This window comes from Balaenoptera borealis, assembly GCF_965194805.1.
Source record: "Balaenoptera borealis genome assembly, chromosome: 3".
NCBI classification, from domain to species: Eukaryota; Metazoa; Chordata; class Mammalia; order Artiodactyla; family Balaenopteridae; genus Balaenoptera; species Balaenoptera borealis.
Genome location: NC_138866.1, coordinates 100431156 through 100445527, shown reverse-complemented (window position 1 = coordinate 100445527; position 14372 = coordinate 100431156). Strand labels below are relative to the sequence as shown.

At 39.1% G+C, this 14372-nt stretch overlaps 1 protein-coding gene across 1 annotated transcript in view; it reads left to right on the top strand.

The window, feature by feature from the left end:
• Positions 1–14372, top strand: part of LEO1 (LEO1 homolog, Paf1/RNA polymerase II complex component) — a 46520-nt gene that overhangs the window by 19730 nt on the left and 12418 nt on the right. Inside the window, exons 4-9 of the mRNA XM_082387877.1 lie at positions 694–788; positions 1750–1895; positions 2614–2698; positions 12330–12424; positions 12965–13099; positions 14199–14334. Of these exons, the coding sequence (XP_082244003.1) occupies positions 694–788; positions 1750–1895; positions 2614–2698; positions 12330–12424; positions 12965–13099; positions 14199–14334 (692 nt within the window). The remainder of the gene's footprint in view (positions 1–693; positions 789–1749; positions 1896–2613; positions 2699–12329; positions 12425–12964; positions 13100–14198; positions 14335–14372) is intronic.

The window sequence follows — 14372 nt, the reverse complement described above, 5'->3', positions numbered from 1 at the left end:
AGCATTTGGTGTTGGCAGGGTTCTGAATTTTGGCCATTCTAATAGGTTGCCTCTTCTTTTTCAGTGGTCAGTCCTTCACCTTGTCTCAATAACTCACTCCCATGGTTTTGTCCTAGACCATGTCATTACCAATAATCATAACTCTTCTATAATCCCAATTTCAAGCAGCCTACTTTTTGACTGCCCTCCTATCTTCCTGTCACCTCCTCTACTACCCCACCTTGATTTATTGATTTATTACAGATCGTTGTTGATGTTGTTGTTTTGCCTATACCTGGGTGAAGTTCTGCTTGAGAGGAGGGGGACCTGGGTAGACATGGACCTGTAATTTTAAAACTTGAGGAACTCTATAGAGAATAGGCCTGTGTAGAGTGCTTAAGCCCCAAATTTGAGTATCTAGATTGTAGGAGGATATTTTTGGGCTCCTGGGGAATAAAGGAAAGTGGAAGAACAAGGATGAAGTAAGTGAAGGGAGAAAGGAGTGCCTCCTGTGCAGCTTTGCCCTTCACTGGATTTGCCCCCTTCCCTCTCCACAGACATTCTCGTCAGATCTTTGAGAGCCAGGCTCAGAGTTGTGTTTGAGTGGTTTCTGGGTGCTTGGTCTAGAAACCTTGGGAATGTGTTGAAGTGATAGATTTGAAGAATCATTGTTAAAGATATTAATACTGAGCATTTTTTTCTCCTATATGGAAGATAATAGTGGAACCATGGATCTCTTTGGAGGTGCAGATGATATATCTTCAGGGAGTGATGGGGAAGATAAACCACCCACTCCAGGACAGCCTGTTGTAAGTAGAATTACCAGTGAGAATTGGAGGAGAGTATTAAGTCTGTCTCTTACGCTGGGAAGAGGAAGTCGATAAATGAATTGCAGTATGAAAATACAACAAACAGATGACATTCTCAGTTAATTAGGGAACACTTGGTTATAAGGAGGATTAGAAATAACTGCCATGGCACATCCATCCACGGAATACTACTGAGCAACGAAAAGGATTTAACTATTGATATACGCAGCAACTTGGATGAAGTTCCAGGTAATTATGCTGAGTGAGAAAAAGCCAGTCCCAAAAGGTTACATACTGTATGAATCCACTTATATAACATTCTTGAAATGACAGAATTGTAGAAATGGAGAAGGGATTAATGGATATTAAGGAGGGATGAGGGCAAGAGGGAAGTGGATGTGGCTGTAAAAGGGCAGCATGATTCTTTGTGGTGATGGAAATGTCCTGTGTCTGCCTGTATCAGGGTCAGTCTCCTGGTTGTGATATTGCACTATAGTTTTGCAAGATGTTATCACTGGGAAAAAATGGATAAGAAAAAGAAAGAAAGAAAGAAAGAACTGCCCAGCATGAGGTTGGCGCCATACCTTAAGAGTCTAGACTGCAAAGACCTGTGAATTGAGAACCATTGATTTAAATGTTTTTTGTGCTTTGTTGATAATCTTCTCTGATTTTAATTGATAGAGTGACTTCATATTGAAGTGCCGATTAATTTTACACTTCTGTCGGTGAATATGTGGAAGGTAGATTTATCACAAAAGAGATATTTTCTTATATTGATGCTTCCAAACAGATCTTGTTTTCCATGAGGTTTTTGGGGAGTTGGTTGTTAGGGAATGGATGTTAACCCTAAAGTCATGTCTCATTATACTTCTTATCTGCCTAAGCAATTAAAGTGTGGAAGTTGAGCTAGACCACCTCTAAGGTCCCATCAAGATCTAAAGCTCTGTGACTCTTTTACTAGGATGAAAATGGATTGCCTCAGGATCAACAGGAGGAAGAGCCAATTCCTGAGACCAGAATAGAAGTAGAAATACCCAAAGTAAACACTGATTTAGGAAATGACTTGTATTTTGTTAAGCTGCCCAACTTTCTCAGTGTAGAGCCCAGGTAAGGGGATCAGTTAATAGTGTTTTTTAATGTTGGATAGAAATATGTAGAATGTTGATATTTTTCTTATTTTGTATGAGTTGACTAATCACAAAATGGAAAACTGGTTATGTAGCTCTGAAAAAATAAATCAAGTATATACTGTGATAGAAAAAGTATGGACTATTGGTAAAGGAGACTTTTAATGCTTGTAATTGTTTTTAGCAGTCTGGTATTTCTTATGAATTAACAGACACCACAAGTCTTTGGTTGTTTCTGACTAATGGATCCCTGAAAAAACTGAAATTGAGAGTGGTGAAGTTTGCTAGAGAAACTGCAAATGTCTACTGTAGCAGCCATTGTGGATCTAGAAAAACTAATGGTTTTGGACAGTTAAACAGTGTTGATGGGTATTATTCACTAAGTAACATGCAAGCTCTTGTGCGATTTAAAATTTTTTCCCTAAGCAAAATGATGTGGAAAGCTAGAGTATGTGTGGTCTACTCTTTGGAAGACATATAAGAATAAAGAATAGTTTGAATATTTAGCCTTGCTTGCACTTTATTTCAAGCAATGTGTATTAACACCAAATTTCAAGATGGTACAGTAATTTGAATGCTTCCTTATAGTTGACCATTATGATTTTTAATTATTGTGATTTTTTAGAGTTGCATTATATAACAGTAATGATATTTCTTACAAAATGTGATTAATGGTTTATTTTAAAAACAATTTGTAGACCTTTTGATCCTCAATATTATGAAGATGAATTTGAAGATGAGGAAATGCTGGATGAAGAAGGTCGAACCAGGTTAAAATTAAAGGTACTATTCTGTGCTTTTTTTTTTTTTTTCTTTTATAAAGTAAAACCTGGGAGTATTAACTTGAGACTTGCGCTTTTGAAAATGATTTTTTATGTTTCTTGTTTAATCAACAAACAAATTATCTACCTTTTCAGAATATTTTTAGAAAGAAAATACGTAGCTTTTTCTCTGTAAAAGCTGTCACTTTTCTGTTACTTTTCTCACTGTTAAACTTTCTTGATGCTTTAAAAAAATTATTAGCTACTTCCTTCAGAATAAGTTGTACTGTGGTTTGGTGTTTAGAACAGCTACCTCCATACGTACTGTGGGTTAAGTTCTAACAACTTCCTGCAAGGGGAATTTCTTCAGGCTCTTTGATCTCAGGATGAACAAATCAGATACAAAAGGAGAATTTATCACTAGTACCTAACACTTTACTGTATGGCTGTCTTTGTATTCTTCCGATTGTTCTTGTTCACTATTAGGAGAGATTTTTATTGTACTAAATTCCTAATGCTTCTCTTTGATACCTTGTACTATCTGGTTACCTCTATCCAAGGACAGCCTCTAATCTTCCTTTAATCAAGGAGGATGTAAGTTTAAGCATATGCTTTAGAGCTGAGTTGTAGCAGAGAACAAGAAGCAGTTGGGACTTCACTGGTGGCGCAGTGGTTAAGAATCTGCCTGAGAATGCAAGGGAAATGGGTTCAGTCCCTGGTCCGGGAGGATCCCACATGCCGTGGAGCAACTAAGCCTGTGCACCACAACTACTGAGCCTGCGCTTTAGAGCCCTTGAGCCACAACTACAGAAGCCCACGCACCTAGAGCCCGTGCTCTGCACCAAGAGAAGCCACCGCAATGAAAAGCCCACGCACTGCAGTGAAGAGTAGCCCCAGCTTGCCGCGCTAGAGAAAGCCCGCGTGCAGCAATGGAGACCCAGTGCAGCGAAAAATAAATAAATAATTAAAAAACAAAAAACATGAAGCAGTTGAACTCATGATACTGAAATTGGAGCTATGCATTTACAATTCTTAAATCTGAAGGATTTCCTGTAAATATTTTTTTTTTTTCCTGGTGGATGTTGTACATGGTGTTAAAATATTAAGAAGTGGCAATCTGGCATTCTTAGAATTCAGGGGCTGAAGTTTTAGAGTAATTCCATCTCTTCAAGTGTGATAGATCCACAAGTACCTAAAGAACCTTGATATATAAGATGGTTTTTCTAAAATGCATGGGCTTCCAAAGCTTTTCAGTGAAATGTCATTACTCCTCCCTCTTAATGGAAGTGGAAATCAAATGAAAAAATGGAGATAAGCAGGCACCATTAACTTGGTCAAGGTCACACAATTAATAAGAATAGTACTTAGACTGTTTTTGATGTTTTGCTGTTCTTCTCCTTGCTTCCCCACCCCCCACCCCATCCCAGTCTCCATTAGGTTATCTCTTAATATTTTTCCTCAGAACATGTGTATCTGTTGATTTAGGCTGAGCACTGTGAATTTTTCATGCCTGTTTTAGTACCTCTGGCATTGTTCTATTGCTTTTCTTTCTCATCATTTATATAAATTAATGTGATAGTGCCTTATTTGTTTACTTTTTATTGATTTTTGCATTTTCCCCTCACGTTCTATGATGATACGTCAGCAAGTGTCAGTGTATCTGTATTTTACGACCATGTAAATCAGACTGTAGTGTAGGCATCAGAGTTTAAAAGTAAGTAGTTTACTCTAAAACCTTGGTGCTTAGAGTACAAAATGTCAGTGTATAACAGACTTTTTTATTTTATTTTTAAAAATTTTATTTATTTTTTATACAGCAGGTTCTTATTAGTTATCTATTTTATACATATTACTGTATATATGTCATCAATCCTAATCTCCCAATTCATACTCCCTTTCCCGCCCACCCCCCTGCTTTCCCCCCTTGGTGTCCATACGTTTGTCCTCTACATCTGTGTCTGTATTTCTGCCTTGCACACCGATTCATCTGTACCATTTTTCTAGATTCCACATATATGTGTTAATATACGATATTTGTTTTTCTCTTTCTGACTTACTTCACTCTGTATGACAGTCTCTAGGTCCATCCACGTCTCTACAAATAACTCAATTTCGTTCCTTTTTATGGCTGAGTAATATTCCAATGTATATATGTACCATATCTTCTTTATCCATTCATCTGTCTATGAGCATTTAGGTTCCTTCCATGACCTGGCTGTTGTAAATAGTGCTGTAATGAACATTGGGGTGCATGTGTCTTTTTGAATTATGCTTTTCTCTTTTCCCAGTAGTGGGATTGCTGGGTCATATGGTAATTCTACTTCTAGTTTTTAAAGGAACCTCCATACTGTTCTCCATAGTGGCTGTATCAGTTTACATTCACACCAACAGTGCAAGAGGGTTCCCTTTTCTCCACACCTTGTCCAGCATTTGTTGTTTGTAGATTTTCTGATGATGCCCATTCTAACCAGTGTGAGGTGATACCTCACTGTAGTTTTGATTTGCATTTCTCTAATAATTAGTGATGCTGAGCAGCTTTTCATGTGCTTCTTGGCCATCTGTATGTCTTCTTTAGAGAAATGTCTATTTAGGTCTTCTGCCCATTTTTGGATTGGGTTGTTTGTTTTTTTAATATTGAGCTGTTTCTATATTTTGGAGATTAATCCTTTGTCTGTTGATTCATTTGCAAATATTTTCTCCCATTATGAGGGTTGTCTTTTCATCTTGTTTATAGTTTCCTTTGCTGTGCAAAAGCTTTTAAGTTTCATTAGCTCTCATTTGTTTATTTTTCTTTTTATTTCCATTACTCTAGGAGGTGGGTCAAAAAAATATCTTGCTGTGATTTATGTCAAAGAGTGTTCTTCCTGTGTTTTGCTCTAAGAGTTTTATAGTGTCTGGTCTTACATTTAGGTCTTTAATCCATTGTGAGTTTATTTTTGTGTATGGTGTTAGGGAGTGTTCTAATTTCATCCTTTTACATGTAGCTGTCCAGTTTTTCCAGCACCACTTATTGAAGAGACTGTCTTTTCTCCATTGTATATCCTTGCCTCCTTTGTCATAGATTAGTTGACCATAGGTGTGTGGGTTTATCTCTGGGCTTTCTATCCTGTTCCATTGATGTATATTTCTATTTTTGAGCCAGTACCATTTTGTCTTGATTACTGTAGCTTCGTAGTATAGTCTGAAGTCAGGGAGTCTGATTCCTCCAGCTCCGTTTTTTTTCCACTCAAGATTGCTTTGGCTATTCGGGGTCTTTTGTGTCTCCATACAAATTTTAATGTTTTTTGTTCTAGTTCTGTAAAAAATGCCATTGGTAATTTGATAGGGATTGCATTGAATCTGTAGATTGCTTTGGGTAGTATAGTCATTTTCACAATATTGATTCTTCTAATCCAAGAACATGGTATATCTTCTTCATCTGTTTGTGTCATCTTTGATTTCTTTCATCAGTGTCTTATAGTTTTCTGAGTACAGGTCTTTTACCTCCTAAGGTAGGTTCATTCCTAGGTATTTTATTCTTTTTGTTGCAGTGGTGAATGGGATTGTTTCCTTAATTTCTCTTTCTGATCTCTCGTTGTTAGTGTATACGAATGCAAGAGATTTCTGTGCATTAATTTTGTATCCTGCAACTTTACCAAATTCATTGATTATCTCTAGTAGTTTTCCGGTGGCATCTTTAGGATTCTCTATGTATAGTGTCATGTCATCTGCAAACACTGACAGTTTTACTTCTTTTCCAATTTGTATTCCTTTTATTTCTTTTTCTTCTCTGATTGCCCTGGCTACCAAAACTATGTTGAATAATAGTGGCAAGAGTGGACATCCTTGTCTTGTTCCTGATCTTAGAGGAAATGCTTTCAGTTTTTCACCATTGAGAATGATGTTTGCTGTGGGTTTGTCATATATGGCCTTTATTATGTTGCAGTAGGTTCCCTCTGTGCCCACTTTCTGAAGAGTTTTTATTATAAATTGGTGTTGAATTTTGTCAGAAGGTTTTTCTGCATCTATTGAGATGATCATATGGTTTTTCTTCTTCAGTTTGTGAATATGGTGTATCACATTGGTTGATTTGCATATATTGAAGAATCCTTGCATCCCTGGGATAAATCCCACTTGATTGTGGTGTATGATCCTTTTAATGTGCTGTTGGTTTCTGTTTGCTAGTATTTTGTTGAGGATTTTGGCATTATATTCATCAGTGATATTGGTCTGTAATTTTCTTTTTTTGTAGTATCTTTGTCTGCTTTTGGTATTAGGGTTGGTGGCCTCATAGAATGAGTTTGGGAGTGTTCCTTCCTCTGCAATTTTTTGGAAGAGTTTGAGAAGGATAGGTGTTAGCTCTTCTCTAAATGTTTGATAGAATTCGCCTGTGAAGCCATCTGGTCCTGGGCTTTTGTTTGTTGGAAGATTTTGAATCACAGTTTCAATTTCATTACTTGTGATTGGTCTGTTCATATTTTCTGTTTCTTCCTGGTTCAGTCTCGGAAGGTTGTGCATTTCTAAGAATTTGTCCATTTCTTCCAGGTTGTCCATTTTATTGGCATATAGTTGCTTGTAGTAATCTCTCATGATCCTTTGTATTTCTGCAGTGTCAGTTGTTACTGCTCCTTTTTCATTTCTAAGTCTATTCATTTGAGTCTTCTCCCTTTTTTCTTGATGAGTCTGGCTAATGGTTTATCAATTTTGTTTATCTTTTCAAAGAAGCAGCTTTTAGTTTTATTGATCTTTGCTGTCATTTCCTTCATTTCTTTTTCATTTATTTCTGATGTGATCTTTATGATTTCTTTCCTTCTGCTAACTTTAGGTTTTGTTTGTTCTTCTTTCTCTAGTTCCTTTAGGTGTAAGGTTAGATTGTTTATTTGAGAATTTTCTTGTTTCTTGAGGTAGGATTGAATTGCTATAAACTTTCCTCTTAGAACGGTTTTTGCTAAATCCCATAGGTTTTGGATTGTTGTGTTTTTGTTGTCATTTGTCTCTAGGTATTTTTTGATTTCCTCTTTGATTTCTTCAGTGATCTCTTGGTTATTTAGTAACGTATTGTTTAGCCTCCATGTGTTTGTGTTTTTTACATTTTTTCCCCTGTAATTGATTTCTATCCTCATAGCGTTGTGGTCGGAAAAGATGCTTTATATGATTTCAGTTTTCTTAAATTTACCGAGGCTTGATTTGTGACCCAAGATGTGATCTCTCCTGGAGAATGTTCCATGTACACTTGAGAAGAAAGTGTAATCTGCTGTTTTTGGATGGAGTGTCCTATAAATATCAATTAAATCTATCTGGTCTATTGTGTCATTTAAAGCTTGTGTTTCCTTATTAATTTTCTGTTTGGATGATCTGCCCATTGGTGTAAGTGAGGTGTTAAAGTCCCCCACTCTTATTGTGTTACTGTCAATTTCCTCTTTTATAGCTGTTAGCAGTTGCCTTATGTATTGAAGTGCTCCTATGTTGGGTGCATGTATATTTATAATTGTTATATCTTCTTCTTGGATTGATCTCTTGATCATTATGTAGTGTCCTTCCTTTTCTCTGGTAACATTCTTTATTTTAAAGTCTATTTTATCTGATATGAGTATTGCTACTCCAGCTTTCTTTTGTTTTCCATTTGCATGGAATATCTTTTTCCATCTCCTCACTTTCAGTCTGTATGTGTCCCTGGGTCTGAAGTGGGTCTCTTGTAGACAGCATATATATGGGTCTTGTTTTTGTATCCATTCAGCCAGCCTGTGTCTTTTGGTTGGAGCATTTAATCCATTCACAATTAAGGTAATTATCGATATGTATGTTCCTTTTACCATTTTCTTAATTGTTTTGGGTTAGTTTTTTTAGGTCCTTTTCTTCTCTTGTTTTTCCCTCTTAGAGATGTTCCTTTAGCATTTGTTGTAGAGCTGGTTTGATGGTGCTGAATTCTCTTAGCTTTTGCTTGTCTGTAACGCTTTTTATTTCTCTGTTGAATCTGAATGAGATCCTTGCCCGGTAGAGTAATCGTGGTTGTAGGTTCTTCCCTTTCATCACTTTAAATATATCATTCCACTCCCTTCTGGCTTGTAGAGTTTCTGCTTAGAAATCAGCTGTTAACCTTATGGGAGTTCCCTTGTATGCTATTTGTCGTTTTTCCTTTGTTGCTTTTAATAATTTTCCTTTGTCTTTGATTTTTGTCAATTTGATTACTCTGTGTCTCGGCGTGTTTCTCCTTGGGTTTATTCTGTATGGGACTCTCTGCGCTTCCTGGACTTGGGTGGCTATTTTCTTTCCCATGTTAGGGGAGTTTTCAACTATAATCTCTTCACATTTTTTCTCAGGTCCTTTCTCTCTCTCTTCTCCTTCTGGGACCCCTATAATGTGAATGTTGGTGGGTTTAATGTTGTACCAGAGGTCTCTTAGGCAGTCTTCATTTCTTTTCATTCTTTTTTCTTTATTCTGTTCCACGGCAGTGAATTCCACCATCCTGTCTTCCAGGTCACTTATCCATTCTTCTGCCTCAGTTATTCTGCTACTGATTCCTTCTAGTGTATTTTTCATTTCAGTTATTGTATTGTTCATCTCTGTTTGTTTGTTCTTTAGTTCTTCTAGGTCTTCGTTAAACATTTCTTGCATCTTCTCGATCTTTTCCTCCATTCTTTTTCCGAGGTCCTGGATCATCTTTACTATCATTATCCTTAATTCTTCTGGAAGGTTGCCTATCTCCACTTCATTTAGTTGTTTTTCTGGGGTTTTATCTCGTTCCTTCATCTGGAACACAGTCCTCTGCTTTTTCATTTTGTCTATCTTTCTGTGAATGTGGTTTTCGTTCCACAGGCTGCAGGATTGTAGTTCTTCTTGTTTCTGCTGTCTCCTCTGGTGGATGAGGCTGTGTAAGAGGCTTGTGCAAGCTTCCTGATGGGAGGGACTGGTGGTGGGTAGAGCTGGGTGTTGCTCACGCAGGCAGAGCTCAGTAAAACTTTAGTCTGCTTGTCTGCTGATGGGTGGAGCTGAGTTCCCTCCCTGTTGGTTGTTTGGCCTGAGGTGACCAACACTGGGGCCTACCCGGGCTCTTTGGTGGGGTCAGTGGCAGACCCCAGGAGGGCCTACGCCAAGGAGTACTTCCCAGAACTTCTGCTGCCAGTGTCCTTGTCCCCGCGGTGAGCCACAGCTGCCCCCTGCCTCTGCAGGAGACCCTCCAACACTAGCAGGCAGGTCTGGTTCAGTCTCGTATGGGGTCACTGCTCCTTCCCCTAGGTCCCAGTGCGCACACTACTTTGTGTGTGCCCCCCAGGAGTGGAGTCTCTGTTTCCCCCAGTCCTGTTGAACTCCTGCAATCAAATCCTGCTAGCCTTCAAAGTCTGATTCTCTGGGAATTCCTCCTCCCGTTGCCAGACCCCCAGGTTGGGAAGTCTGACGTGGGGCTCAGAACCTTCACTCTAGTGGGTGGACTTCTGTGGTATAATTGTTCTCCATTTTGTGAGTCACCCACCCAGCAGTTATGGGATTTGATTTTATTGTGATTGCGCCCCTCCTACCGTCTCATTGTGGTTTCTCCTTTGTCTTTGGATGTGGGGTATCTTTTTTGGTGACTTCCAGTGTCTTCCTGTCGATGATTGTTCAGCAGTTAGTTGTGATTCCGGTGCGCTCCCAAGAGAGGGTGAGCGCATGTCCTTCTACTCCGCCATCTGGAACCAGTCTCTCCAGACTGTTCTTCAAAACCTTGATGTGTGATGGAAAATAACCATGGACCCTTGGTTTCTTGAGTGATGTTCTAGAGACTAGGCTGACCATTTTTAAAGAGTCGGTGGTATAATTAACTCTTTAATGAGCAAAGAACCAGGTACAGTTTATGTACCTCTATGAGGTCCTCTGGCTTTAGAAGTACTTTGCTGTGTCTTTCATCCCAGTAGGGTAAGACGTAGGAGTGTTTTATCCTTTCATAGCATCATTATTTGAATCACCTTATATAATAGGAAGCGTTTTTCAAAGTGGCTTCTCAGTTAATAATGGCCCATATGTGTCTTCATACTTGCATGTGGCTAACCTATTTTGTATGAGAAGGAAGGCAGGAATTGTGACAGATCATTTCGTTTCTTTTATTCAGGAAAATTTTAAACATATACAGATATAATGAAAACAGTATAATAAAATATCATGTACCCGTCACTCATTTCAGTGGTTGTCAGGTTGGACATCTTGTTTCATCTGTATTCCCCACCCCACCTTACCCAGACTATTTGGAAACAAATCTCAGATTTGACATCATATTTAATTCATGAATATTATCGAGTTTTTAATCAGCCAGCTTCATAGTTGTTTGTTTATATAGTGAGGACTAGAGAAGTAAAGGGGAAAACTGGAGGGAAAACATTTGGGCTCAGTTGTAAAGGCAGTTGCAATTAACAGAGGAGATCCAGAAAATCTAACTGGGAGTGGGAGCAGCTGCTGTTAGGGTTGGTGGTGAGGGCAGAGGCAGAGGGAAGCTTGGGCTTAGATCTATCGGTTTTCAAAATGTTGGCTTCTCTTCGACGCCATCTTAATTCACATTTTCTTTATCCTCGTGAGTTTATCCTTTTTTTAATTCTTTACTGTCATTTTAGTGTGTTTCCAGGATGCAGCAGGGATAAAGTACATGCATTTAGTGTGCTTTATTTTCCTGGAAGTCCCATTGAGGTTTTTTTTTTTTTAATTAATTAATTAATTAATTAATTTTATTTTTGGCTTCATTGAGTCTTCATTGCTGCATGCGGGCTTTCTCTAGTTGCGGAGAGTGGGAGCTACTCTTTGATGCGGTACACAGGCTTCTCATTGTGATGGCTTCTCTTGTTGTGGAGCATGGGCACTAGGGCGCGTGGGCTTCAGTAGTTGTGGCACACGGGCTCAGTAGTTATGGCTCATGCACTGTAGAGCGCAGGCTCAGTAGTTGTGGCGCACAGGTTTTGTTGCTCCATAGCATGTGGTATCTTCCTGGACCAGGGGTCGAACCCGTGTCCCCTGCATTGGCAGGCGGATTCTCAACCACTGTGCCACCAGGGAAGCCCCCATTGAGTTTTCAATTTCAATAATAGTGGTTTTCATTTTAGGAAGCCCTTGAATATTTTCCACATCTGCCTGGTGCTCCCTCTTCCCGACCCCAAACCACCTCCTACCCCCCCACCCACCCTATAAAGTTAAGATAAAGTTAGACTCTAAACCTGCTCAAACCTGGGGTTTTTATTTTCATAAGGTGCTTTTTTTTTTCCTTACCCATGTGTGGGGAGCTTCCCTAGGCCAGTTGGCAGAGTTTTTTAGTCCCACATTTATTGGGTTTTTAGCTCTGTGAGAGAACCTGTTTATACAGGGAGTCTCAATCCTAAATTGCCATCTCATATGGCCTCAAGCCTTATTTCTTGTCCTCCTAGCTCTTCCTGCGTCTTAAAACTTCTGGAGTTTACCACAGATTTAGCATCTGCTGAGCTGCTCTGGCACTGAGCTCTGTCTCTGGTTCTAGCACTAGGAGCTCAGAAATTCACTTAAGCGTACTTTCTTTCCTGTTGTTATTTTATCCGGAATCTCTAGGTGATTAAAACAAGAGGGTTTCAGTGTCTGTTTTTCTGTCACTATCTATGCACATTTATTCTGTGATTTTGTGTCTCTTGAGGAGAGAAGAAGCACAAACTACAGTGTTCTGAGGCACTTGTGTTTTAAAACAGGTAGAAAATACTATACGATGGAGGATACGCCGGGATGAAGAAGGAAATGAAATTAAAGAAAGCAATGCTCGGATAGTCAAGTGGTCCGATGGAAGGTGAGCACAAATGCCTGAAGAGTATGGAAATACCCAGAATGTGGCTGGGAGGGATCAAGCTTTGGAATATGACCTTATTTGGGGTACACCTCTTATTAAAGAATTTCCATTGTTTAGTCCCTGGCATTGCAAAGAAAACCTGAGAGAAATAAATAGGCAGTTGAGGGTCATACAGGCTGGTAGAAGACATTAAAAGTAGGCTGGAAATGTGACCATCCTCTTTGGCTCCAGCATAGTAGTCTGGAAAAGTTAGACCAACTTCCCTCCCTCCTTACAAATTGACGCTTTAGTAAAACTGCCCTTCACTGGGAAGGTGGTAGAAGCTGAGTGAACGTCACAGCATGTTTTACTTCTAAGCATAAACATACAGAGTGTTTTACTTCTGTGTAGGTCGTTTTCCACATCATGCCTTCTTTATTCTTTCCTTCCTTCTGAATTCTGTGTAAGGAGAGAAAGCAGGAGCTGAATCACATTTCAAGTGAAGTAAAATGATAGAGTGAAAGCTTTCTGACTTACGTGTGAAGTGTTCCTTCTTTTCAGCATGTCCCTGCATTTAGGCAATGAGGTGTTTGATGTTTACAAGGCTCCACTGCAGGGTGATCACAACCACCTTTTTATAAGACAAGGTACCGGTCTACAGGGACAAGCCGTCTTTAAAACCAAACTCACATTCAGGTAATTACTCTCATCAACGTACTATTTGTTACAATAAAAGCGGTGAAATATAGGTGTTGTTCAAAGTGCCTGACTCCTGATTGGCATAACCTTGCAGTATAGTTCCCCAGAGACCAAGATCTGGTTCTCAGCTCTGAAGGTTCAAAGGCTATATTGTCAAGTTGCTGTTTCACAGGGAACCAGGTCATGCTAACTAAACTTCCAAGAGACTGTTATGTAAACCAGAATGTCAGTTTATTAATTCTAGTGATTACTATAACTGCCAGGAGGCCTAAGAATACTTGCAGGTCAGTGCAGTAATTAGAGGTTGTTAGTGTGCATGGGATCAGAGGAAAGGCAGTGAGTTGGTGGCTGTGAAGGCTGAGGTTATCTCGTTCTTTAGGCTGCTGCATCCATTACCTCTCCAAGGATGTGTCCCCCAAGCAGCCCAGGATACTCAGGTCAGCTGGCGAGAGCATCCCCCTTGTCTAGGCAGCGTAGGCACTACAATGAAACATTCTTGTTTTCCTTTTCTTGATTCTAAGCAGACCATCCTCCTTGGGTAATGCTTATCTTTGGAGAGGACACAATATTCTTGGTTATGACTTACAGTTTTGAAAATTGTAATGGTCAAGATTATAGGCTTTGGAATCAGATAGACCTGTATCTGAGTCCCATTTCCACTTGCATGACCTTGTGTAACTTTCTCAACCTTTCCTTGCCTCAGTTTCCTAATATATAAAATGTAATAATTATCTCATAGAGGAGCTGTGACAATGAAGTCATGTAATATGTAAAACACAAAAGTACAGTGCTTGGCACTTAGTATTCAGTAAATGCTGCTTAAGCCCATCCATTTACTGCTTCTAGAGAGTAATTGTGCTGTGCAAGCCTTTTTTACTCCAGCTTTCTGTATTTCACTTTACTTGTGAGATAAGAATGTTTTAGTAAGCTACAGAATGAAGAAAGTTCAGAATCCCCATCTAGTATATTGTTTTTGTGTCCCTGTGTATTTTTTTCTAGGGAATAGGAAATGGTCACTGGCTTCCTTTGATGTTGATGTGACTGGCTCACAAATGTATTTGCTAAACAGTGAGGTATTTTTGTTCATTTCCTGCAGACCTCACTCTACAGACAGTGCCACACATAGGAAGATGACCCTGTCACTTGCAGATAGATGTTCAAAGACACAGAAGATTAGAATCTTACCAATGGCTGGTCGTGATCCTGAATGCCAGCGCACAGAGATGATTAAGGTATGTTGGCTGAGCTTTATCCTGGAATTTTGGAATAT